Genomic DNA, 26,928 nt, shown 5'->3' with positions numbered 1-26,928 from the left:
TCCTTCGAGATGGAACATAGCGAAAGCTGACTGGGGACTTTACTCCTCCCTGGCGACCTTTCCGGACCACGATTTTCTCAGTTGTGACAGTCAGGTCGAATACCTCACGGCTGTTATCATCCATGCTGCCGAACGTTCCATTCCTCGTACTACCTCTTCTTCACGTCTCGTTTCCGTCCCCTGGTGGAATGAGCCTTGTTTAGACGCTATCCGTGCTCGACGACGTGCTTTACGCACCTTTCGCCGCCATCCTACGTTGGCGAATTGTATTGGATACAAACGACTCTGAGCGCAATGCCATAGAGTCATCAAAGACAGCAAAAACGCTTGTTGGGCCTCTTCCATCAGCTCCTTTAACAGTTTTACTCCCTCTTCTGTCGTCTGGGGTGGCCTGCGCCAGCTGTCGGGCATTAAGGCCAACTCCTCGGTACCTGACCTGACTTCAGGTAATGAGGTCCTTGTTGATCCTGTGGATGTCTCCAATGCCTTCGGCCGCTTTTTTGTGGAGGTTTCAAGCTCCGCCCATTACCACCCTGCCTTCCTTCCCAGGAAAGAGGCAGAAGAGGCTCGACGACCTTCCTTCCAAAAAAGACAGCAAAAACGCTTGTTGGGCCTCTTCCACCAGCTCCTTTAACAGTTTTACTCCCTCTTCTGTCGTCTGGGGTGGCCTGCGCCAGCTGTCGGGCATTAAGGCCAACTCCTCGGTACCTGGCCTGACTTCAGGTAATGAGGTCCTTGTTGATCCTGTGGATGTCTCCAATGCCTTCGGCCGCTTTTTTGTGGAGGTTTCAAGCTCCGCCCATTACCACCCTGCCTTCCTTCCCAGGAAAGAGGCAGAAGAGGCTCGACGACCTTCCTTCCACTCGCTGAATCTGGAAAATTATAATGCCCCCTTTACTATGCGGGAACTCGAACGTGCACTTGCACTGTCCCGGTCCTCTGCTCCGGGGCCAGATGCCATTCACGTTCAGATGCTGGCCCACCTTTCTCCGGCAGGCAAAAGCTTCCTTCTTCGTACCTACAATCGCGTCTGGACCGAAGGTCAAGTCCCCATGCGTTGGCGTGACGCCGTCGTTGTTCCTATACCCAAACCCGGGAACGATAGACACTTTCCTTCTAGTTACCGCCCCATTTCTCTTACAAGCTGTGTCTGTAAGGTGATGGAGCACATGGTTAATGCTCGTTTAGTCTGGAGTCTTGAATCTCGACGGCTACTTACCAATGTCCAATGCGGCTTTCGTCGCCGCCGCTTCGCTGTTGACCACCTTGTGACCTTGTCGACATTCATCATGAACAACTTTTTGCGAAGGCGCCAAACGGTAGCCGTGTTCTTCGATTTGTAGAATGCTTATGATACCTGTTGGAGAGGAGGTATCCTCCGCACTATGCACAGGTGGGGCCTACGCGGTCGCCTGCCACTTTTTATTGATTCCTTTTTAACGGATCGAAAGTTTAGGGTACGTGTGGGTTCCGTATTGTCCGACGTCTTCCTCCAGGAGAACGAAGTGCCTCAGGGCTCCGTCTTGAGCGTAGCCCTTTTTGCCATCGCGATCAATCCAATTATGGATTGCATTCCACCTAATGTCTCAGGCTCTCTCTTTGTCGATGACTTCGCGATCTACTGCAGTGCCCAGAGAACATGCCTCGTGGAGCGCTGCCTTCAGCGTTGTCTAGACACCCTATACTCATGGGGCATGGCAAATGGCTTCCAGTTCTCTGAAGAGAAGATGGTTTGTATTAACTTTTGGCGATATAAAGCGTTCCTTCCGCCATCCTTACATCTCGGTCCCGTTGTGCTCCCATTCTGGAAACAACTAAGTTTCTAGGGCTCACATTGGACAGGAAACTTTGTTGGTCTCCGCATATCTCTTATTTGGCGGCCCGTTGTACACGTTCCCTTAATGTCCTCAGAGTTCTTAGTGGTTCATCTTGGGGAGCGGATCGCACTGTCCTGCTTCGCTTGTATCGGTCCATAGTCCGATCGAAGCTGGATTATGGGAGCTTCGTCTACTCGTCTGCTCGGCCGTCCCTCTTACGCCGTCTCAACTCCATCCACCATTGGGGGTTACGTCTTGCGACCGGAGCCTTCTACACTAGTCCTGCCGAGAGTCTTTATGCTGAAGCTGCCGAATTACCATTGACCTACCGGCGCGACGTAATGCTGTGTCGGTATGCCTGCCGGCTGTTGTCAATGCCCGACCACCCCTCTTATCAGTCCTTCTTCGCCAATTCTCTCGACCGTCAGTACGGGTTGTATGTGTCTGCCCTGCTGCCCCCTGGAGTCCGCTTCCGTCGCCTGCTTCGACAATTGGATTTTGCCCTCCCTACCACCTTCAGAGAGGGTGAGAGCCCGACACCACCTTGGCTCTAGGCTCCGGTTCATATTTATCTCGACCTCAGCTCACTGCCGAAGGAGGGTACTCCGGCTGCAGTGTATTGCTCACGGTTTGTCGAACTTTGTGCTCAACTTGCCGGTCGCACCTTTATTTACACCGATGGCTCCAAAACTGATGATGGTGTCGGCTGTGCCTTTCTCGTCGGGGCCGCCACCTTTAAATACTGGCTCCTCGACCAATGTTCCAGCTTTACGGCCGAGCTTTTTGCTCTCAATCAGGCCGTTCAGTATGCCCGCCGCCACCGCCATTCATCGTATGTACTCTGCTCTGATTCACTCAGTGCTCTTCAGAGCCTTGGAGCTCCCTATCCGGTTCATCCCTTGGTGCAACGGATCCAGCAGTCCCTACATTCTTTCGTTGATAATGGTTCTCCTGTCAGCTTTCTGTGGGTTCCCGGACATGTAGGAGTGCCTGGGAATGAGGCTGCAGATGCTGCAGCCAAGGCTGCAGTCCTCCTGCCTCGGCCAGCCTCCCATTGTGTCCCGTCATCTGACGTTCGTGGGGTAGTTTGTAAGAGGCTTGTGTCGTTGTGGTGGGATGCTTGGTCATCACTCCAAGGAAACAAGCTCCGGGCAGTAAAACTGCTCCCAACTGCTTGGACAACCTCCTCCCGACCATCTAGGCGAGAAGAGGTCCTTCTGACCAGGTTGCGGATTGGGCATTGCCGGTTTAGCCACCGCTACCTGCTCTCCGGTGACCCAGCCCCGCAGTGCCCTTGTGGTCAAGCGTTAACAGTGCGCCATGTTTTATTGTCGTGTCCCCGCTTCAGTCAATCTCGTGTTGTCCATCTACTTTACCGGATATTTTAGCTGATGACGCTCGAGCAGCTGCTCGTGTTCTGCGTTTTATAACTGTGACTGCCTTGCCCAAAGACATCTAACCTTTTTACTTATTTTATCTGCATCTTTGTCAGGACTTTCTGGTGTCCCCCCCTCCCCTTGAGTTTTACTAGATTCCATGTGCTCTAACAACAGTGACTGGGCGCTAATGACCTCAGTAGTTGAACGCCCTTACACCCCACAAAAAAGGGTCCCGCAGGGCTCTGTATTGCATTTATCTTTATTTTTAGTGGACATTAACGGTCTAGCAGCAGCTGTCGGGCTGCCCGTCTCATCTTCTCTGTATGCAGACGACTTCTGCATTTTGTACTGCTCCTCCAGTACTGGTGTTGCTGAGCGGTGCATACAGGGGTGATATCATACCATCTAACGGTGGGCATTTAGCCTTCTCTCAGAGGCCGCCACCCTCCCTCCATTTTAACTCTGCCGCACTTTCTTTGCTATTGTTTGTCTTGGTGGTTGTCTTTTCCCTACATGTGTCCACCTCGCCATGTCTTTTTGGGGTGGACATTTTAAAGTGTTGCAGAGTGGCTGGCTCATCCTTTTTCATTATTGTGATCAACCAGCCCAGACCATCTGCTCTATGATTTTAACACCACTTCCTTGTGGTGTATGTTTTCTCTGTTTTTTGTTCGTTCTGTTCATTTTGTTTTTAAGTGTGGTATTGGGTGTTTTAGTACCTTGAGCTTTACTTGTGTCAGGGAAAAGGGCCTGATTACCCCGTAGTTTGGCCCCTTTATACCCCAAACCAACCAACAAAAAAGCATTTGACTCAGTACTGTACCAATGCTTATTATCAAAAGTATGATCACACAGGGTATCAAATGAAATTTGTGACTAGAGTGAACGATGGAAACTTCAGGATGGAATGTAACAATACCAGAGAAGGAAAGTTGCTACTCACCATATAGCGGAGATGCTGAGTCACGATAGGCACAACAACAAGATTCACACAGTTATAGCTTTTGGCCATTAAGGACTTTGTCAGCAGTAGACACGCATACACACATGCACTCACGCAAACGCAACTTGCACACACTTCTGCAGTATCGGAGAGCTGAGAGGCAGTGTGGTTTCAGCTCTCTGAGACTGCAGACAGTGTGTGCAAGTTGCATTTGCGTACGCGCCCATGCGCACGTGTGCATGCGCGCTCAGGGGTGTGTGTGTGTGTGTGTGTGTGTGTGTGTGTGTGATGTAAACATAGTTCCTATGAGTACAGTGTCAATAAGTAGTGGTTGGAATCAGGCAACTTGTACAAATTCACAATTGTAACTCTTTGTAGGGACATGAAATGAAACAGTGACATAGCTTCAGGTGGCCAGTATTTGATTTATTGATAGAATAAAAGGGAAAAACAGTCAATATGCAAAGGACATTGTCTATAGATCACTCTTGCAATATATAGTAGAACATTGTTCAAGTGTGTGACTGATATTAAATAGGACTATCAGGAGATAATGAACAGATAGAGAAAGGAGCATGAATGGTCACAGGTTTATTTGACCCATAGAATAGTATCATAGAGATGCTAGAGAAACTGAACTGGTCCATACTTGTTAGATGCAATAGGCAGATGATGTGCTTTGTTGGTGCTACACACCTCTTGATTTTTGACTGAGATAAACTAACGCTCGTGCTATTCACACGTTTATTTATATGTAAAAGCCAATTTCAGAATTTTTCCTATGAACGAGCCCACATGTGCAATAATTTTGTGCTATAATAACAAATAAGAAAATAGGAATGTGGGTAAGCTGCTATGAACAGCATAGTGAACACATTATCACAACCAAGACAGACACGAAGCCCACACCCACCACAGTACTACAGGTTTTATACGCCGTCTAGCTTCACAGATGGTGAAGAGCTTGAAAAAGTGTATTATGGGATGAAAGAGGTTATTCAGATAGTTAAGGGAGACGAAAATTTGTGATCAGGAAATGGAATTCGATAGTAGGAAAGAGGAGGGAAGGAAAAGTAGTAGGTGAATATGGACTGTGGGAAAAGAATGAAATAGGACCGGGCTGGTAGAATTTTGCTAAGAGCATAATTTAATCATCGCTAACACTTGGCTTAACAAACATAAGAGAAGGTTTTGTATCTGGATGACTCCTGAGATAACAGAAAGTTTCAGATTGATTATGTAACAGTTAGACAGAGATTTAGCGGCCACACTTTAAATTGTAAGACGTTTTCAGAGGCACATGTGGACGCTGACCATAATTTATTGGTTGTGAACTGTAGATCAAAACTAAAGACACTGGAAAAGATAAGAAATTAAGGAGATGGGACCTGGATAACTTTAAAGAACCAGAGGTTGTTGTGGGTTTCAGAGGGAGCATTAGGCAGCAGTTGATTAGGACAGAAGAAATAAATACGGTAGATGAAATATTGAAGGCAACAGAGGGTCAAGTAGGTAAAAAGACGAAGGCTAATAGGTACCCTTGGATAACACAAGAGATATTGAATTTAATTAATGAAAGTAGAAAATATATAAATGAAACAGGTGAAAGAGAATACAAACATTCAACAAAAAATGAGATTAACAAGAAGTGCAAAATAGTTAAGCTGGCACGGTTGGAGAACAAATTTAAGGATTTGGAAACATATTTTGCTAGAGGAAAGATACACACTGCCTAAAGATCTCTTTGGAGGAAAGAGAAGCAGCTTTAGGAATATAAAGAGTTTAGATGTAAAAAGAGTCCTGAGCAAAGAAGGGAAAGCAGAAAGATGGAAGGAGTATATAGAGGGTCTATACAAGGGAGATGTACTTGAGAACAGTATTATGGAAATGGAAGAGGACGTAGGTGAAGACAAGATGGGAGATGTAATACTGCATGAAAAATCCTACAGAGCACTGAAAGAGCTAAGTCAAAACAAGGCCCCAGGAGTAGACAGTATTCTGTTAGAACTACTGATAGCCTTGGGAGAGCCAGCCATAACAGAACTCTTTCTTCTGGAAGCAAGTTGTGTGAGACAGGCAGAATACACGCAGACTGCAAGAATAATATAATAATTCCAATTCCAAAGAAAGCAGGTGCTGTCAGGTGTGAAAATTACCGAAGTATCCATTTAATAAGTTATGGTTGCAAAACACTAACATGAATTCTTTACAGAAGAATGTAAAAACTGGTAGGAGCCAACCTCGGGGAAGATCAGTTGGGATTCCAGAGAAATGTAGGAATACACAAGGCAACAGTGACCTTACAACTTACCTTAGAAGATGTGTTAAGGAAAGGCAAACCTATGTTTATAGCATTTTGTAGACCTAGAGAGAGCTTTGACAATGTTGACTGAATAGCCTCTTTCAAATTCTAAAGGTGGCAGGGATAAAATACAGAGAGGAAAACGCTATTTACAATTTGTACAGAACCAGATGGCAATTGTAAGAGTCGAGGGCCATGAAAAGGAAGCAGTGGTTGAAAAGGGAGTGATGCGGGGTTGTTGCCTATCCCTGATGTTATTCAATCTGTATATTGAGCAAGCAGTAAAGGAAACAAAAGGAAAATTTGGAGTAGGAATTAAAGTCCAGGCAGAAGAAATAAAAACTCTGAGGTTTTGCTGCTGAAATTGTAATTCTGTCAGAGACTGCAAAGGACTTGGAAGAGCAATTGAATGGAACGGACAGTATCTGAAAGCAGGATATAATATGAACATCAGCAAAAGCAAAACAAGGAAATGGAATGTAGTATAGTTAAACCAGGTGATGCTGAGGGAATTAGATTAGGAAATGAGACACTTAAAGTAGCAGATGAGTTTTGCTATTTGTGCACCGAAATAACTATATTGGTAGAAGTAGATAGGATATAAAAGGCAGCTTGGCAATGGCAAGAAAAGTGTTTCAGAAGAAGAGAAATTTGTTGACGTTGGGTATAGGTGTAACTGTCAGAAAGCCTTTTCTGAAAGTGTCTGTATGGCATGCAGCCATGTATAGAAGTGGAACATGAATGATAAACAGTTTAGACAAGAAGAGAATGTGATGCTGAAGATTAGATGGGTAGATCAGAGGAACTAATGTGGGGAAAAAAGAAATTTGTGTCACAACCTGACAAGAAGAAGGGATTAGTTAGTAGGACACATTCTGAGAGGTCAGGGGCTCACCAGGTTAATCTTGGAGGGAAACTTTCGGGGGGGGGGGGGGGGGGGGGTAAAACTTGTAGAGGGAGACCAAGAGATGAATCCAGTAAGCAGATTCAGAAGAACATAGGTTGCAATAGTTACTCAGATGTGAAGAGACTTGTACAGGATAGAATAGCATGGAGAGCTGCATCAAACAAGTCTTCGAACTGCAGATCACAACAACAACATCAATGCAAATAAACCTGCATTTTTTGAGAATTTTCAGGAGTTGCCATTGGCCTGTTCATAATCTAATTTGTAATCAATTAGCATTTGCAATTTAATTACTGTAGCAGATATTGAAACTAACATATTGTGTTATGTCTATTTTTTAGTTCTTTAGTGACTATAATTAACCTCAAAAAGCTGTAGGAAACTAGTAATTTTTACCTCTCTGATCAGGGTGCCATTGCCATCCATCATGTAATGAAAAAGGCAGATTCCTCCTTAGGCCCACCCACACTCTTTTCCTCACCTTTGACAGAGTGGTGCCTTCATCAAAGATCAGAGCAAGCTATGAAATTATCACAGTCTGGCCATACATTCTGAACCTGACACACTGCTACCACTGTCATTGATTCAACACTAGAATGTCTTGTCGACACCCAGCCAAATATGTAACCTGTGATAGGGATGCGCACATGGGTGATTGTCCGCCTCCTCCTCCCTGCTGTATCGACTGCAATGGCGGCCATGCTTCCTCCTCTTGGGATTGTCCCACATATCTTGACGAGCGGGCTGTCCAAGATATCCGGTTAAAGGAATAAGTGCCTTACCCAGTCACTCGCAAGTTATTGGCTAGTTGCAAATCCTGCATTCTGCCATCTGGCATCTATACTTCTGTTCTTGTTACCCCTCACTCCATAAAGGACACATGGCCCCCGCAGACATGCGACCTCCAATTCAACTCTGAGGTTATAAAATTACCCATTGTCAAGGTAGCATCACCATCCCTGCGCCCAGCTGTGCAACAAGCCAGCAAACTCTCGCCTCAAGGAGCAAATCCACCAGCTACACAATTAGTAGGCCGGAAAGGACAGAAGGATACTCCCTTGAAGACTTCCTATGTCCCTCCAGTCAAACGACACCTGAGTCTTCCTCTAACTGGAAAGGCTCAAAGAAGTCCACCAAAGGCAAACAGTCTTCTCCTTCGCTGACTCGAAGATCCTCTTTGACGGTGTTGCCATGTGATACCTCAGCCCGGCCAGCCTTCTTGTTCCTGGTACGCACCACCAACCGTTTTTCAGTGTTGGACTTCACAGACCGACCACACAAGCAGGCCGATGCTTCTGTGGACCCCATGAAGCAGGATCCTCCTGCTTCTGTGCCCTGTAGTAGCTCACTTCACGGGCTGTCAGTCGTCAGCTACTGAGGTGACACCCCTACATCTCTTCCTCATCATTATTCTCCTCCAGTGGAACATTTGTGGCCTTCAGTCCCACATGGAAGATTTACAACTACTTTTAGCACCGGCATCCCCTTGTACTCTGCCTTCAGGAAATGAAATGGCGCCCTCATGACCGCTTTGAACTTTCACATTTCTTACCGGTTCATTTTTGACCTTCCCCTTGAGGTTCGCATTCCATCTCTTGGTGACATCATGTTGCTCATACAGGATGACATTCATAGTTAACCTATCTCCCTGACTACCCATCTTCAAGCTGTTGCAGTTCGCCTGACTTTTCCCTCTGTACCATTTATGTCCCTCCATCATTCGATGTCACCAAGGCAGACTTCCTTTAGCTTATTGGGCAGCTACCTTCACCATTTTTGCTACTTAGTGACTTTAATGCGCATCATTCCCCCTGGGGTTCTCCCAGGACCTGTCAGAGAGGTGCCCTCTCGGCTGCCCTGTTTCCTTCAGGAATTTTTAAATGACCGAGTTTTCAAGGTGCGTGTGGGTTCTGCCTTGTCAGACACCTTTATCCAGGAAAATGGTGTGCCTCAGTGTTCTGTCCTGAGCATCATCATCTTTGCTATCGCCATAAACCCTATAATGGCCCAAGGACCTCTCACGGAGCGGTGTCTTCACTGGTGTCTTGATCGTCTTTATTCCTGGAGCGTCGACAATGGCTTTCGCTTTTCCACTGACAAAACTGTCTACAATTTGTGGCGACGCAATTGGTTTCTCCCACCATCTTCACATCTTGGTCCTGTTGCTCTTCCGTTTATTGAAACTAAGAAATTCCTGGAAACTCTCTTGGTCTTCCCGTGTGTCTTACCTGGCAGCCCACTGTACGTGGTTCCTCAATGTCCAGTGTCTCCTCAATGGTACTTCCAGGGGTGTCAATCAAACCACCCTCCTCCGTATGTACCAGTCCCTTGTCCATTCGAAACTCGACTATGGGTGCTTTGTTTATGTGTCTGCACATCCATCCCTCTTACGCCGTCTCGACACTATCCACCATCGTGGCACCTGTTTGGCCACTGGCGCCTTTTACACTAGCCCAGTTGATAGTCTGTATGCTGAAACTGCTGAACTACCATTGTCCTACTGCCGTGACTTTCACCTCAGCAGGTATACATGCCTTTTGTCTGCCATGTGTGGCCAACGATCCTATGCCTCCTCTTTTGATGATTCCTTTGATCGCCATTATGGGATGTGACTCTCTTCTTTGTTACCTCCTGGAGTCTGCTTTCAGCACTTGTTACGGCGGCTTAAATTCACACTACCTGCAACTTTCCTGGTGGGTGTGAACCCTTCACCATCTTGGCTTCATGAAGCAACCCATGTTAACCTTGGCCTTTATTCGCTTCCTAAAGACACTACTCCACCCCCACTCTATTGCCTTCAGTTTCATGACCTTCGCATGGAACTTCGCTATAGCACTATAGTACCTTTCTATACACTGATGGCTGTCATACTGACCGTGGGGTCAGGTGTGCCTTCGTCATTGGCACCCATGTCTTTTGGTATCAGTTTCTGGCACACTACTCAGTATTTACAGCTGAGCTCTTCGTCCTGTATCAGGCCATGGATTACATCTGGTGACATATCCCTTTCAATTGTGTCCTCTGCTCAGACTCACTCAATGCCCTTCAAAGTCTATGTGCACTGTACACCGCCCATCCCTTAGTGCAGCGGGCCCAGGAAAACTGTCATGTGCTCACTCTTCATGGAGCCAGTGCGATGTTTCTTTGGGTTCCTGGTCATGTTGGTCTGCCAGGAAACGAGGCTGCTGTCAAGGCTGCAGTCCTCGGACCTCAGCTCACTAGTCCCTCTATTCCCTCCAATGCTCTCTATGTTGCCGTCTGTCAGGGGTGGTGCCCCTTGGCATTGCCAATGGTCCTCCCTTCATGGGAATAAGCTCCAGCTTATTAAGCCTGTCCCAGCAGCTTGGACAATCTCCTCTCAGCTCTCCCGCCAGGAGAAGGTCATTTTAACTAGACTGTGTATTGGGGCACTGCCTTTTTATCCATTGTCATTTGATAAGTGGTGATATGCCCCACCACTTCGTACACATTGTGCCCAAGCTTTAACTGTCCTCCACTCCCTTTCAGAATGCTCATTTTTTAACCGTTTACGTTCCCGCTTGGGTTTGCTGTCTGAGTTATCGTCCGTTTTAGCAAATGGTGTGTGGCCTGTCGACTGTATTTTATTTTTTTATCTGCCACAGCAATATGGTGAAGGCTATTTAATTTTTAGTTTTGGACCTCCGTTTCTGTATGGTGTCTTTTTTTAGCCCTTTCTCCAGGTCCCTATTTTTAGCTGTCTTCTCTTATATCATGTAGGACTGACGTATAGTCGTTTTTTGACACCTCTCTATCTTCATGTTCTGTGGTTTTGACTTGGGTGCATATGGCTCCAGTTGCTTTTTTGCGCCCTATAGCAAAACGAAACCAAAACCAACACTCGTCTACAAGAAGGGTAGTGGAAGTAATCCACAAAAATACCATGTAATATCCTTGACATCAATTTGTTGTAGAATCTTAGAACATATTGTGAGCTCAACCTTAATGAGGTATCTGAAAAGAATGACCTCCTCCATTCCAACCAGCATGGATTTCGAAAACATCGTTCATGCGAAATTCAACTCGCACATTTCTCACATGACACACAGAAAGCTTTGGATCAAGGCAGTCAGGTAGATGCAGTATTTCTTGATTTCTGAAAAGCGCTTGACTCAGTACCATGCCTACACTAATTGCGCAAAGCAGCATGTTATTTGGAGGAAATGTCATCATCAGAAATAACTTCTGGTATGCTGCTGAAAAGTGTGTTGGGACTCTTGTATATTAATGATCTCGCTCTAAATATTAATAGCAACCTCAGACTTTTTGCGGATGATGCAGTTATCTATAATCAGTTGTTGTCTGAAAGAGGATGCATAAATATTCAGTCAGATCTTGATAGGATTTCAAAGTGTTGAAAAATGGAACTTGCTTTAGATATTCAAAAATGTAACATTGTACAAAAAAAAAAAAAAAAAAAAAAAAAAAAAAAAAAAAAAAAAAAAAAAAAAAAAAAAAAACATAGTAACCTATGACTATAAGTCAGTGAGTCACAGTTGGAATCGGCCTACTCGTACAAATACCTGGAGTAATACTTTGCGGGGGTATGAAATGGAATAATCACATATGCTCAGTTGTGGGGTAAAGCAGGTGTTACACTTCAGTTTATTGGTATAATACTGTGAAAGTGTGATCAGTCTACAAAGGAGATTGCTTACAAACCACTTGTGTGACCCATTCTAGAATATTGCTCAAGTGTATGGAACACATACCATATTGGACTAGCAGGGGATATTGAACGTGTACAGAGAAGGGCAGCTGAACTGGCAGACTCTTGAGGATAAATATAAACTATCCCAAGGAAGCCTACTAACAAAAGTTTAAAGGACTGATATTAAACAATGATTCTACAAATATACTGCAACCACCTGTGACAAGGTTAGAATAATTGCAGCACTTGCACAGGCTTTAAGTCAGTCATTCTTCCCTCTCTACATATGTGAATGGAATGAGAAGAAACGCTAATAACTGGTACAGTGGGACGTACCCTCTGCCATGCACTTCACAGTGGTTTGCAGAGTATAGACGCAGATGTAGATAGACACAAACCGTCCTGAGAAAGCCTTCAGGAACTGGCTTCAAATGATTGCCAATAATATACTACAACCCTCTATGTTGCTCGCATAGAGATCATGAGGGCACAATTAGATAACTACAGTGTGCACAGAAGCATTTCAAAAAGTCATTCTTCTCGTGCTCCATTTGTAAATGAACAGGAAGATGTGTTATTAACTGGTATAACTCAGTCATGCACTTGATGGTTTGCAGAGTATGGATGTGTGTGTCATTTGTAAAGATGTAAGGAGTTGTTCACCAAAATAAATACTATTGTCAGATTTTTATGATGTTCCTGTGATCATTTACCTTTATCTAATGTGGAGCTTATCTTTTCTATAAATTCTTTGATGTAATTTATAATGCTTTTTTTATTATTGACATTCAAATTGGTTTTTAAAAATTACATCTTTCATTGGTAGAGATGTTTAGATTTCTTTGCTTCAGTCTTTTCAAATACTCTAGGCAAGACTGATAGTAGAGTGAGAGGATGATAATTCCTCATATCTTCTGCCAGTTTCTTTTGAATAACAATTTAATCCTGGCATATTTCAGCACACTTCAGAAACACTGCTACTTGAAGGACTGGTTTGTTATAATAGAGAGTTGTTTGTAAAGTGATCACATATGCCCTTGATTACAGATGTAGATGTTCCATCTTACCAGCTGAATTTTTTGTTTTTTAAGGCAGCATTGTATCCATTGCAGCTCTTTTGAATGATTTTTACCATTTTGCAAATGTGTTCTGGTTGTTATCCAAGTTTATGAAACTAGTCTTACCCTGACATGCTGCCATGTCTGCATCCAGCCTTTTATTACAGTTGAGTAAATTTGATATGTGAATAGGATTCACTAAGATATTATTTTTAAATCTAATTTTCAAACTCTTGCACTCTTTACTTCAGCTTTTAATTCTCAATGAGCAATAGACCGCAATGCTTTCATCTTATGTCTGTGTTATTTACTAGTTTTTTAGCTGCCAATACAACTCATCCAAATACAGATGTATAGTAATCAGTATACATGATGAAATTCCAGTTTACTGGTTATTTTCTTTTGCCATGTTTAGAATGAATCTGAATTTCTGAATTAAGTCAATATTTTCAACACATCTAAATTTAAAGACTGCCGCTATGATGATTTTTTCTTGCCTTTTCTGTCTATGGCTCTTCTTGAAGATATTTATATTAAGCTAAGAGCAGTTTTTAAATTGATATAATCACTGTATTCAAATTACATAGCTCGGTGAAACTCTCATAGACACCTTCTTCAGTAATTTATGTATTCTCTTTATAACTTATCAATGTATGAAAAGATAGATTGCTGCTTACCACAAAGATGACACGTTAAGTTGCAGACAGGTACTATTAAGAGAGACTTTCACATTAGCTTTTGGCCACAATCTTTGTCAGAAAAAGAAAGAGAAGCATAAACACAAGGAAGCATGCCTCACACACATATGACCGTCATCTCTAGCATCTCGGACCAGAATGCCATTCCTTATACCATTACTCTTTATAACTTATTGTGGCATCAACATGGATGGAGGTGTCTGCGAGGTCTGTAGCTTCTACAAAATCTAGCTGCCATAAAATTAAATTTTTTATTTGCTTACATACAATCTTCGGTTAACCATTACTGATTTAAGAAGATAATCTTGATGTTCACACTTTCAAGAACCATAATTTGAAATTCAACAGTTCAAAAATATTTACAATTTTGGAGTTCTGCAATTAAACAATTGATATTCCAATATGCCAGTAGAGCATTTTTATTCTTGTCCACAAATTTAAAAGCATATTGTCTTTGGAATTTGTATTTAATGTTTCCAAATAACATCCTGAATTTATCACCTACGTCAGAATGTAGTGATGTTCTGCTTCATAGGATATGAATTAGCTAATGAAGATTTAACAATATTATGAGAAGGAAAGTTGCTACTCACCATATAGTGGACATGCTGAGTCGCAGATAGGGAGTCACAGATCGGCACAACAAAAAGACTCTCACAATTATAGCTTTTGGCCATTAAGGCCTTCATCAACACCACACACACACACACACACACACACACACACACACACACACACACACACACACACACACACACACAATTGCAGTCTCAGGTAACTGAAACCACACTTTATCAGACAGTACCTTAGAGAAATCAGAATGAGGAGATTTTCATCACTCTGATGTTCAATTTAAGATAGTATATGTGATTGATTGTAGTATAACTAATGTCAAATAGTGAATAGTAGATAGTCTGCATGTTAATTAGGTATAGAGCCAGGTTAGCAGTTCATGCATTTTGAGTGTGTGGAACTGCGACATGTTTTATTCTTAGTTTACTTACTAAGTTAGACATGTCATATATCTCCCCCTTCCCTCTCACTCTTATCCCCTCCCAAAGAGCGAGCATCTTTAACCGAATTTATGAGAATAGATAAAATTTCATTTCAGATGAAGCACAAGGTGAAAAGGCAAAAGAGAGTATTCGTGCAAAATGTCTACAATACTTGGACAGAGCAGAAAAGCTGAAAGAATATCTTAAGAAGGGAAAGAAGAAACCTGTTAAAGCTGGTGAATCAAATTCCAAGTAAGTGACATATATAAATATAATTTTGCCTCAGTTGTGTAATGTGCTCTGTAATTCACACCTACATGCTTGGCAGGTGGTTATAAAACCACTTTATACTATTTTCCAGCAGTTCCACTGTCAAATAGCAAGTGTGCAAAAATAAACACCTAAACCTTTCTATGCGAGCTCTGACTTCTCTTATTTTTATTATGACAGTCATATTTCTTATGTAGATAAGATTTGACAAAATACTTTTGCACCCAGAGGAGAAAGTTGGTGAAGTGAAAAATGCCTGTGTTTTAACGATGACCTCTCCCCTACTTCGCAGTAATGCAAAATGAGCTGCCGGTCTTTTAACTTTTTGTTCTCTGTCAATGCTATCTGGTAAGAATCCTACATTGCACAGCAATACGCCAGAACAGGAGGGACAAGCATAGTGTCGGTGGTCTCTTTAGTATATTTGTTGCGTTTTCTGAGTATTTGCCAATAAAACTCTTCAGTTCACCTTCCCCACAACATTTTCTATGTGATGCTAGAAGCTTTAGTTGTTCATAGTTAAAATCTTTGGTATTTAGTTGAATCAAAAACCTTTAAATTTGTATGATTCATTGTGTAACTGAAATTAAATGGAATTTATGTAGTACTCATGTGAATGGCATCACACTACTTTTCCAGAGTCAGTTGCCACTTTTTGCACCATGCACATATCTTGTCTAAATCATTTTGTAATGTGTATCGATCTTCTGACAATTTAACTAGATGGTAAGTGACGGCATCCTTTGCAAGCAATCTAAGAGGGTTGTTCAGATTGCCCCTTAAATCATGTATGTAGGTAGGAACATTTGATGGCCTATCCCTGCTCCTTAGGAATAAGAGATATCACTTTTGCTTCACTCGGTGGCTTCCAGTCAATTACCATTAGCTGTGACCCGTCTGACAGAACATCATAAATTCAGTCGCACAACTGAGATGATGGTCTGCAGGCACGCAATTTGATTAGAAGCTGCTTGTGATGAATGGTACAAAAAGCCTTCTGGAAGTACAGAAATATGGAATCAACTTGAGATCTGCTGTAAATGGTATTCATTCTGTTGTGTGTAAATACAGCTAGTTGTGTATCACAAGAACTGTATTTTCTGCAGGCTGTGTGTCAGTAGGTCATTTTCTTTGAGGTACTTCACGATGTTCGAAAGCTGTATATCAAATACATTGAAGATTGTAGAAGCATTATGATTATTACTTTGAATCGTGTCACATAGCACATATCGGCCAATAAAAGCATTTTAACAAATATAATAAAGATCTGTTAAAATGCTTTTATTGGGCGATATGCGCTATGTGACACGATTCAAAGTAATAATCATAATGCTTCTACAATCTTCAACAATAACAAATATAATAAAGATCAGCCCCCCCCCCCCCCCGCCCCCCCCCCCCCCCCCCCCCCCCCCCCAATGAACCATGGACCTTGCCGTTGGTGGGGAGGCTTGCGTGCCTCAGCGATACAGATGGCCGTGCCGTAGGTGCAACCACAACGGAGGGGTATCTGTTGAGAGGCCAGACAAACGTGTGGTTCCTGAAGAGGGGCAGCAGCCTTTTCAGTAGTTGCAGGGGCCTTGTAACATTAACCAAAACGTCCTTGCTGTGCTGGTACTGCGAACGGCTGAAAGCAAGGGGAAACTACAGCCGTAATTTTTCCCGAGGACGTGCAGCTTTACTGTATGATTAAATGATGATGGCGTCCTCTTGGGTAAAATATTCCGGAGGTAAAATAGTCCCCCATTCAGATCTCCGGGCGGGGACTACTCAGGAGGACGTCGTTATCAGGAGAAAGAAAACTGGCGTTCTACGGATCGGAGCGTGGAATGTCAGATCCCTTAATCGGGCAGGTAAGTTAGAAAATTTAAAAAGGGAAATGGATAGGTTAAAGTTAGATATAGTGGGAATTAGTGAAGTTCGGTGGCAGGAGGAACAAGACTTTTGGTCAAGTGATTACAGGGTTATAAATACAAAATCAAATAGGGGTAATGCAGGAGTAGGTTTAGTAATGAATAAAAAAATAGGAGTGCGGGTAAGCTACTACAAACAGCATAGTGAACGCATTATTGTGGCCAAGATAGAACAAAGCCCATGCCTACTACAGTAGTACAAGTTTATATGCCAACTAGCTCTGCAGATGATGAAGAAATCGATGAAATGTATGACGAGATAAAAGAAATTATTCAGGTAGTGAAGGGAGACGAAAATTTAATAGTCATGGGTGACTGGAATTCGTCAGTAGGAAAAGGGAGAGAAGGAAACGTAGTAGGTGAATATGGATTGGGGGGAAGAAATGAAAGAGGAAGCCGCCTTGTAGAATTTTGCACAGAGCATAACTTAATCATAGCTAACACTTGGTTCAAGAATCATAAAAGAAGGTTGTATACCTGGAAGAATCCTGGAGATACTAAAAGGTATCAGATAGATTATATAATGGTAATACAGAGATTTAGGAACCAGGTTTTAAATTGTAAGACATTTCCAGGGGCAGATGTGGATTCTGACCACAATCTATTGGTTATGAACTGCAGATTGAAACTGAAGAAACTGCAAAAAGGTGGGAATTTAAGGAGATGGGACCTGGATAAACTGAAAGAACCAGAGGTTGTACAGAGTTTGAGAGAGACCATAAGGGAACAATTGACAGGAATGGGGGAAAGAAATACAGTAGAAGAAGAATGGGTAGCTCTGAGGGATGAAGTAGTGAAGGCAGCAGACGATCAGGTAGGTAAAAAGACGAGGGCTAATAGAAATCCTTGGGTAACAGAAGAAATATTGAATTTAATTGATGAAAGGAGAAAATATAAAAATGCAGTAAATGAAGCAGGCAAAAAGGAATACAAACGTCTCAAAAATGAGGTTGACAGGAAGTGCAAAATGGCTAAGCAGGGATGGCTAGAGGACAAATGTAAGGATGTAGAGGCTTGTCTCACTAGGGGTAAGATAGATACTGCCTACAGGAAAATTAAAGAGACCTTTGGAGAGAAGAGAACCACTTGTATGAATATCAAGAGCTCAGATGGCAACCCGGTTCTAAGCAAAGAAGGGAAGGCAGAAAGGTGGAAGGAGTATATAGAGGGTTTATACAAGGGCGATGTACTTGAGGACAATATTATGGAAATGGAAGAGGATGTAGATGAAGACGAAATGGGAGATAAGATACTGCGTGAAGAGTTTGACAGAGCACTGAAAGACCTGAGTCGAAACAAGGCCCCGGGAATAGACAACATTCCATTAGAACTACTGATGGCCTTGGGAGAGCCAGTCATGACAAAACTCTACCATCTGGTGAGCAAGATGTATGAGACAGGCGAAATACCCTCAGACTTCAAGAAGAATATAATAATTCCAATCCCAAAGAAAGCAGGTGTTGACAGATGTGAAATTTACTGAACTATCAGTTTAATAAGTCACAGCTGCAAAATACTAACGCGAATTCTTTACAGACGAATGGAAAAACTGGTAGACGCGGACCTCGGGGAAGATCAGTTTGGATTCCGTAGAAATGTTGGAACACGTGAGGCAATACTAACCTTACGACTTATCTTAGAAGAAAGATTAAGAAAAGGCAAACCTACGTTTCTAGCATTTGTAGACTTAGAGAAAGCTTTTGACAATGTTAACTGGAATACTCTCTTTCAAATTCTGAAGGTGGCAGGGGTAAAATACAGGGAGCGAAAGGCTATTTACAATTTGTACAGAAACCAGATGGCAGTTATAAGAGTCGAGGGGTATGAAAGGGAAGCAGTGGTTGGGAAAGGAGTGAGACAGGGTTGTAGCCTGTCCCCGATGTTATTCAATCTGTATATTGAGCAAGCAGTAAAGGAAACAAAAGAAAATTTTGGAGTAGGTATTAAAATTCATGGAGAAGAAGTAAAAACTTTGAGGTTCGCCGATGACATTGTAATTCTGTCAGAGACAGCAAAGGACTTGGAAAAGCAGTTGAACGTAATGAACAGTGTCTTGAAAGGAGGATATAAGATGAACATCAACAAAAGCAAAACAAGGATAGTGGAATGTAGTCAAATTAAATCTGGTGATGCTGAGGGAATTAGATTAGGAAATGAGACACTTAAAGTAGTAAAGGAGTTTTGCTATTTAGGGAGTATAATAACTGATGATGGTCGAAGTAGAGAGGAAATAAAATGTAGACTGGCAATGGCAAGGAAATCGTTTCTGAAGAAGAGAAATTTGTTAACATCGAGTATAGATTTAAGTGTCAGGAAGTCGTTTCTGAAAGTATTTGTATGGAGTGTAGCCATGTATGGAAGTGAAACATGGACGATAACTAGTTTGGACAAGAAGAGAATAGAAGCTTTCGAAATGTGGTGCTACAGAAGAATGCTGAAGATAAGGTGGGTAGATCACGTAACTAATGAGGAGGTATTGAATAGGATTGGGGAGAAGAGAAGTTTGTGGCACAACTTGACTGGAAGAAGGGATCGGTTGGTAGGACATGTTTTGAGGCATCAAGGGATCACAAATTTAGCATTGGAGGGCAGCGTGGAGGGTAAAAATCGTAGAGGGAGACCAAGAGATGAATACACTAAGCAGATTCAGAAGGATGTAGGTTGCAGTAGGTACTGGGAGATGAAGAAGCTTGCACAGGATAGAGTAGCATGGAGAGCTGCATCAAACCAGTCTCAGGACTGAAGACCACAACAACAACAACAATAAAGATCAAAAGTGAAAGAATAAGTAGTTTTTTTCAAAGACTAAGTATTTTTACCTTAATCACATCATATTCTTCAAATTAATAGTATCTTGAACTACACACTTTAAGTAACCTGTGTTCTTCCTCAGGGTTCAAGCTATTTCCGTACCAGATTTCATTGAAATCAAGTCAGCGGGCTATTTATAAAAAATAACAGACGGTTGCTTTTGCATTTATAATATTAGTATGTATAAAATTTTCAGTTATGGCACCTATTTTAAATGATCTGTTTTTGATGAAATAAGGCCTATACAGTGACCCAAGCTCTACTCAGTTTACCTGCGAAAACCCCATGATAATTTGTCTAGTTACTTCGGAGATTTGCATGTTCAGACAGACAAACGCAATAGCTTTACAGGTTTATTATTAGTATAGATGGGTGTGACCTGTGCAACTTTCCAGTTTTTAGGCATGGCTCTTTCGTGCAGTGCGTGGTTGTATATAATTGTTAAAAATGGACCTATTTCATATCAGCATACTCCAAAAGAAACCTAATTGGTATACAATCTGGACTGAAAGACTAGGCTTTATATAGCGACTTAAGTTGCGTTGCTACACTGAGGGTATCTCTTTGTTAGTTACACACAATGGCAGCTGTTCTTGATTCAAATTCTGGATTATTTACTACATCTTCTTTGCTGAATGAATTTCGGAAAACTATGTTCAGTAACTCCTCTGTAGTGGCACTGCCATCAGTAATATTTGCTATCACACAGTGAAGATATTAATTCTGTCTTGTCTCCGGTATACTTTACATATTACCAGAGTCTCTTCGGATTTTCTGCCAATTTTGGAGCCAGAGCTTCATTGTAGTGAGCTTCTATGAAATGTCACCAATCTTGGAGATTTTGCATTGTTTTAAATGCAGCATGATTTATTTGTTGCTTCCACAACAGTATCCTGATTTGTTTTGTGTACGATGAAGGGTCTTTTCTGTCTTTCATTAATTTACTTGGTATGAAACTACCAATTACCATCAACAATATTTCTTGAAATTGAACACATACCTGGGCTATGCATGCATCTTGGAGGGAATAGAGACTGTCTCTTGGGAAAGTTTTTATCTGCTGTTTTAAATAGTTATATTCTGTGTTTATTTTTGATTTGAATGTTACAGTATTCAGTTGTGCTGGTATGACACTCTTGTATTGTCTCTATTTGCTCAGTATTGTTTATTGCTAAGAGCTTAAAATACATTTTCACAACCATTTACACTTTGTATGGGTTCCTGAAAAAATAGCTCAAAATAATTTTTGGAGAAAGCATTTAGTACAGCGTTGGACAACAGTTTATCCGTACCATAAACTTTTCACCAATATATTGAGGGCAGATTAAGTCGCCACCAACTACAATTGTACGAGTGGGGATACCTATTGGAAATTATTTTACTTCCACAGAGTTTCAGCACAAATTGATGCTATGCACATCTGAGCTTCAAATAATTATCCTACATTAGCAACATTACTCAAAACATTAAAATTGTCCACTGTGATTGCTTCTTACAAGGGAACCTCCCCATCGCACCCCCCTCAGATTTAGTTATAAGTTGGTACCGTGGATAGGCCTTGAAAAACTGAACACAGATCAATCGAAAAAACAGGAAGAAGTTGTGTGGAAATATGAAAAAACTAAGCAAAATACACAAACTGAGTAGTCCATGTGCAAGATAGGCGACATCTAGGAGAGTGTGAGCTCAGGAGCCCCGTGGTTAGCGTGAGTAACTGCGGAACAAGAGGTCCTTGGTTCAAGTCGTTCCTCGAGTGAAAAGTTTACTTTCTTTATTTTTGCAAAGTTATGATCTGTCCGTTTGTTCATTGACATCTCTGTTCACTGTAATAAGTTTAGTGTCTGTGTTTTGTGACCGCACCGCAAAACTGTGTGATTAGTAGCTGAAAGGACGTGCCTCTCCAATGGAAACCGAAAACATTTGATTGCAAGGTCATAGGTCAACCGATTCCTCCACAGGAAAACACGTCTGATATATTCTATACGACACTGGTGACAGCATGTGCGTTACATGACAGGAATATGTTGTCGACCCACCTAACTTGTACACTTGGTGAATGGGTAAAAAGATTCTTCTACCTTGCCCGATTTAGGTTTTCTTGTGTATGTGATAATCAGTCCCAAAAAAGTGTGAAAACATAAGAGTTTGTCACATAAACTGCAACAAATGAATGCAACAGTTCCACAGTCGCACAGTTTTGCCTGTGCTCTGTCAAAACATGTTTTTATCGTTTTCAAATTTTTCCGTGTGTAGACCGTCAAATACTGCATATGTCCAAGCAAATCTGAACATGTCCTGGAATTTTGGAGAGCGAAGTTGATTATGTGTGAGTGCTTGAACTTTGATAATTGTCTGAAAATAAAAAATTAAAATTTTCACTCGAGGGAAGACTTGAACCAACGACCTCTCGTTTTGCAGCTGCACACGCTAACCACGGGACCACGGCACTCTGGGGTTAACACTCACCTTGATGTTGCATATCTTGCTCATGGACTACTCAGTTTGTATATTTTGTTTATTTTTTCATAGTTCCACACAACTTCTTCCTCTTTTCTCGATTGATCTGTGTTCAGTTTTTCAAGGCCTATCCACTGTACCAACTTATAACTAATTCTGAGGGGGGTGCGATGGGGAGGTTCCCTTGTTAGTAGTTACAGTCATGTGGCAAGGAAAAGTTATTAGTGAATAGTAAGTTTTCCAACCACAAAACTGAAATAATTTTTGGACGACTACCTACTTTGGCCTTGTATGCTGACAAAGTGACCAGTGTGCTCCATCTCTTGTTTTCGATTAGTAAGAGAGTAAAGTAACCTCTATTCCAAATGCTTACCATCGCTCAAATTAACAGCAAGCAAAACTGTAACTTGCTTGGTGTTGAAGGAGCTGGTTTGTACAGACTGTCATGAAAGTGATTGTAAGTTACTATAGTGATATTTAGAATAAAAATGCATTGTATTAAAAACTTGTAAAGTTTAGACTTCTGGGGAAAACAAAATTTCATAACATTCCATATTTCTGATCAGTACAAACCTTAGGAGCATCACCTTGTGAAAGCCTGATCTGTGCTGTGCTTAGTGGTAAAAACTGTGAAACTAAATCTGCAACATTTGGTTGGAGATGATGGGATAGTTGTACCTGAAGCTCCCATACTTAAAATAATGGTTAGTTATGTATTCTGAAAATACATTGGACGTTTCAAAATTAGCACCCCAAAGAGTAAACAGAAATGTATAAAACATAGGACAACACAGTGCCCCTGGTGGCAAACACAGAACTCAGCCATGGTTCACTTGCAAACATATGACAGAACTTCACAGACACTATACTACTTCACTGCAACAACGTCGCTAGATGGTGCGAACAGTGTTCACGTGCGCAACGATGATGATTGACGTATATAGCAGTTGCTAAATCAGCCCCATTCGTTGAAGTGGAGCTTCAGTCTTTGTAGCAGACCAGAATGTGCACGTCATCTGGACCAGGTTGTGCGCTCCATTGGTTCTCTGTCAACCGGTTGTGATGGCGGTGACGGGATTTGGGGCATTGAATCTGCTTGACATTGGGCAACATGGTAGGTGATGCCTCTTAGAAGGCATAAATGAGCTTCACTACTATGTTCAGAATCTATGTGCTTCTGCATAGAATGCGACATCGTCCAGTAAATGGAGGTTGGAGCAGCAGCGTGACTGAGTCTGTCCATAGCCTTACATTGGTCCTCAACATAGTTATGCACAAAAGTTGATGGAGAACCATGCTTCGAGGGCTTGGAAGGTTTGGTACAGTTGATATGCTCCTGCATATGATGCAGGATCTCTGGTTGGTTGGTTGGTTGATTGATTTGGGGGAGGGGAACAAACGGTGAGGTCATCGGTCCCATTGGATTAGGGAAGGATGGGAAAGGACGTCTGCCATGCCCTTTCAAAGGAACCATACCAGAATTAGCCTGAAGCGATTTAGGGAAATCATGGAAAATCTAAATCAGCCGACCAGACAAGGGTTTGAACCGTCATCCTTCTGAAAGGGAGTCCAGTGTGCTAACCACTGCGCCACCCCGCTCGGTGACTCTCATTGATACCGTATTGCATTTGTAAGAGGGTTGGAGCAGCAAACTCTCTTCGTAGGCACTGTCTAATGGTAAACAAACTTCACTGCAGATGAGTCTGTCAGATTTACCGGTGGTTCATAGGCAAGCAAAACTATTGGAAGTGCAGACATTCACGAACTTCCCTGGCACATGAACACTACCGTCAGTATTCAGTGCCATCGTTCAATTATGCCATTGCTGGCTCAGTGGTAACTCGTTTTTCTATGGTGTACGTAGCCACAGAACTCTGCCAGCTGGGCAAACAAGTCCAGTTCAGTCTGTCTGCCCATTTTGGTAGTTTTTGAGCAATGGGCAGCCGAACCTCACTGGCCATGTCGATATAAATGCAGAAGCTAGGGTTTCTGCCAAAGTGTTATCAGTTGGAACTACCTCCAGCCAATGTATACCTGTCTATCGTAGTCATTCCCATCACGTTGAGGTGAAAGTGGGCTAAACATGAGGATGCAACTGGAAAATCTCCTGTCGATATTTGAACATGGCAGGAGATCTTATAGAGCTGGTTTCATTAGCATGTTCGTGTCCACTCACAACAGTCCCTTTCCATTCGTGATGGCACAATATGCCTGGACAACAGCCTGAACATAGCTTGAACTCCGGGATGATGGAGATTGTGCAGATGTCGAATACTTGTCTCCGGAACTCTGCTGATACAAAGAAGCGAGATTGCCCATGTGCCACTTCACAGTGTAGTTCAATGTCTTCCCCAGGGATGTCAACTAGTTGTAACCTCAGGACCACATCATCATCGTGCTGCAGGGTGCGTAATTGGGAGCATCTTGTTGAGCTTTGGCTACTCTAATTTCCATGGGCTGAGATATGGCAGCTACTCAAGACAGTCTGCCACAAGTTGTTAATGCCCGAAATGTGATGAATGTCAGTGCTGAATTGGCTAATAAGGCGGTGCTGTCCCTCTTGAACACTTTATGATCAATGTGTGTGACAAACTTGCTTGCTTTGATCTGCAGTCTGAAATATTTGAATACATCATTAATAGCCAAGAGCTCTTGATCATAGATACACCATCTCCGTTGCAATGGCAATAACTCCCGATAAAAATACGCAAGTGGCTCCCATATATTGTCTACCCATTGTTGATGACCATACCAATAGCCTGCTGTCTGGCATCCATCACTAATAGAGTAGCATAGAGTTTGGGGAGTGTCAGCAGCACTGTTTTTGCCATGCTTTGTTTCATCACTTCAGATGTCAAACATCTCCTCGGTCCACTGCTCTGGGGAACTGTTCTTGACTTTCAGCCCAGCCAGAGGTTCCTGTTGTTTTTCCATCTGTGATAAATGCTGACAGTACACTATACCAATAGGCAAACACCGGTCTTTGGATTGGGATTGTTTTGAGGGAGGGGGCAGATAACCACTGTTCTTCATTTTTATAATGTCTCCGAGTTTTGATGTTAGTATTTATTTGTGTGTTTGTTTAGTTAGTATTTATTTAATTAACTGGATGGGTTTCCTACCTGTGGATTTACAAGTGCATGCTCATGAGAGTATCGTCCACTTTGCCAAGGTTACAGGCCATATACTCAGATGCTAAACACTAGTAAAATTTCTACAATGTCGGATACCGGAATATATTCTCACTGACAATTCAACAAAGAAAATGGCAACATGTTCTTCGTGATACATTATGAAACTCATTTCCGTCTAATTTAAAACTCTGCCTACCGGCTCTATTGAGCCATTCATCAGAATGACATCATTGGCAGATAGGATGACATTGCACCCTGTCAGTACTGAATGATTCTTCTAAGTTGCGTCAGGGAGTTACATAAAGATGATGAATACCTTTCATATAGAACTTAAAATTTAAGACGACTGTCTTGTTAGGCAGTATGGATACATTTTTCCATTCTAAGCCCTTTCAAGATTTGGTGACACCGAGTAGCTTCTTTGTCCCATAATTTGCCTGTTTCCCTGTGTTCTTCTTCTTCTTCTGCTTCTGATTCTGCTTCTTTTAGGTAGCACAATGTCACAGGTACTAGAACAAACCTTGGCCATTAGGTGTGTTGGTTGATGAGATATGTGATAACATCATTAAAATTGTCTGAGAACTACAGGAAGTGCCAAAAATAAATTTCTGTAAAAGTATAAAAGAATGTGTCAGCATAGTTACCACTTCATGAAATGACTCGTTCTCATGCAAGTACAGTACATTGAATGTACACCACTGGAAAAAAAATTGTACACTCTTTTAAAGGTTTCCTGTTCGTTCAAGATTTATTGTTGCAACAGTGCATATGGAGTCCTTGAAATGATTGCATTTACAGATAAATAGCACAAGTGGTTCTGAGGTACCAGGTATCGACCCATGCTGAAATACGCATACTAGTACATAGTGCAGCAACGCAGGCACTGACTCTGGCATCCAGTCAATGGTACACATGATGAATATTGTCTGGATACACTATGCCATCGTGTTTGACCTCTTCATGAAGTTTTGTGAGAGGTGTTGCCTGACAAGTCGTTCAAATCAGTTCTCTTCCCACCGACTCCCATATGTGCTTAATTGGATAGAAGTCCAGATTTTGTGCTGGCCAGGGAAGTTGCTACACGCCTTGCAGAGCTCAGTGAGTTTCATGGACAGTGTGTAAGCAAGCATTATCCTGTTGGAATAAAACGTCACTTTCCTGCTACGAGAATGACAAAAGAATGGATGAAACAATGTTCTGCACATACTGAGCACTGGTTAACATCCTCTCCAGAAACACCAGAGGTCAACGAGAATCGTAACTTGTTGCACTCCAGACCATGAGATCCGTTGTGGGGCCGGTGTGTCTTGGACGAATGCTCTCTCTGAGACAGTGCTCACAAGGTCTATGTCGTACACGCAAACCACCACCACTTGCGTGCAGGCAGAATCGGCTTTCGTCAGTGAAGACCACGACATGCCATCCCACGTTCCAATAGATCCCCTGTGGCACCAGTCAAACCATGCTCTTTGGTGCTGGGACATGAGTGGAAGATAGGCTAGAGGCGTGTGTGCCCATAGTCCAGCTGCTAATAACCAGTTTGTAACAGTTCATGTTGACATGTCTAGTTTCACA

The 26,928-nt window shown here is 42.3% G+C and overlaps 1 protein-coding gene across 2 annotated transcripts in view; it reads left to right on the top strand.

Annotated features, from left to right (window-relative positions):
- Positions 1-26,928, top strand: part of LOC124612154 (vacuolar protein sorting-associated protein 4) — a 175,819-nt gene that overhangs the window by 48,226 nt on the left and 100,665 nt on the right. For both annotated transcript variants that reach the window (XM_047140305.1, XM_047140304.1), the window contains exon 4: positions 14,885-15,020. In XM_047140305.1, coding sequence (XP_046996261.1) covers positions 14,885-15,020 — 136 coding nt within the window. The remainder of the gene's footprint in view (positions 1-14,884; positions 15,021-26,928) is intronic.

This window comes from Schistocerca americana, chromosome 1, assembly GCF_021461395.2.
Source record: "Schistocerca americana isolate TAMUIC-IGC-003095 chromosome 1, iqSchAmer2.1, whole genome shotgun sequence".
NCBI lineage: Eukaryota > Metazoa > Arthropoda > Insecta > Orthoptera > Acrididae > Schistocerca > Schistocerca americana.
Note: the sequence above shows the minus strand (reverse complement) of the source record. Positions and strands in the feature narration are given on the sequence as shown.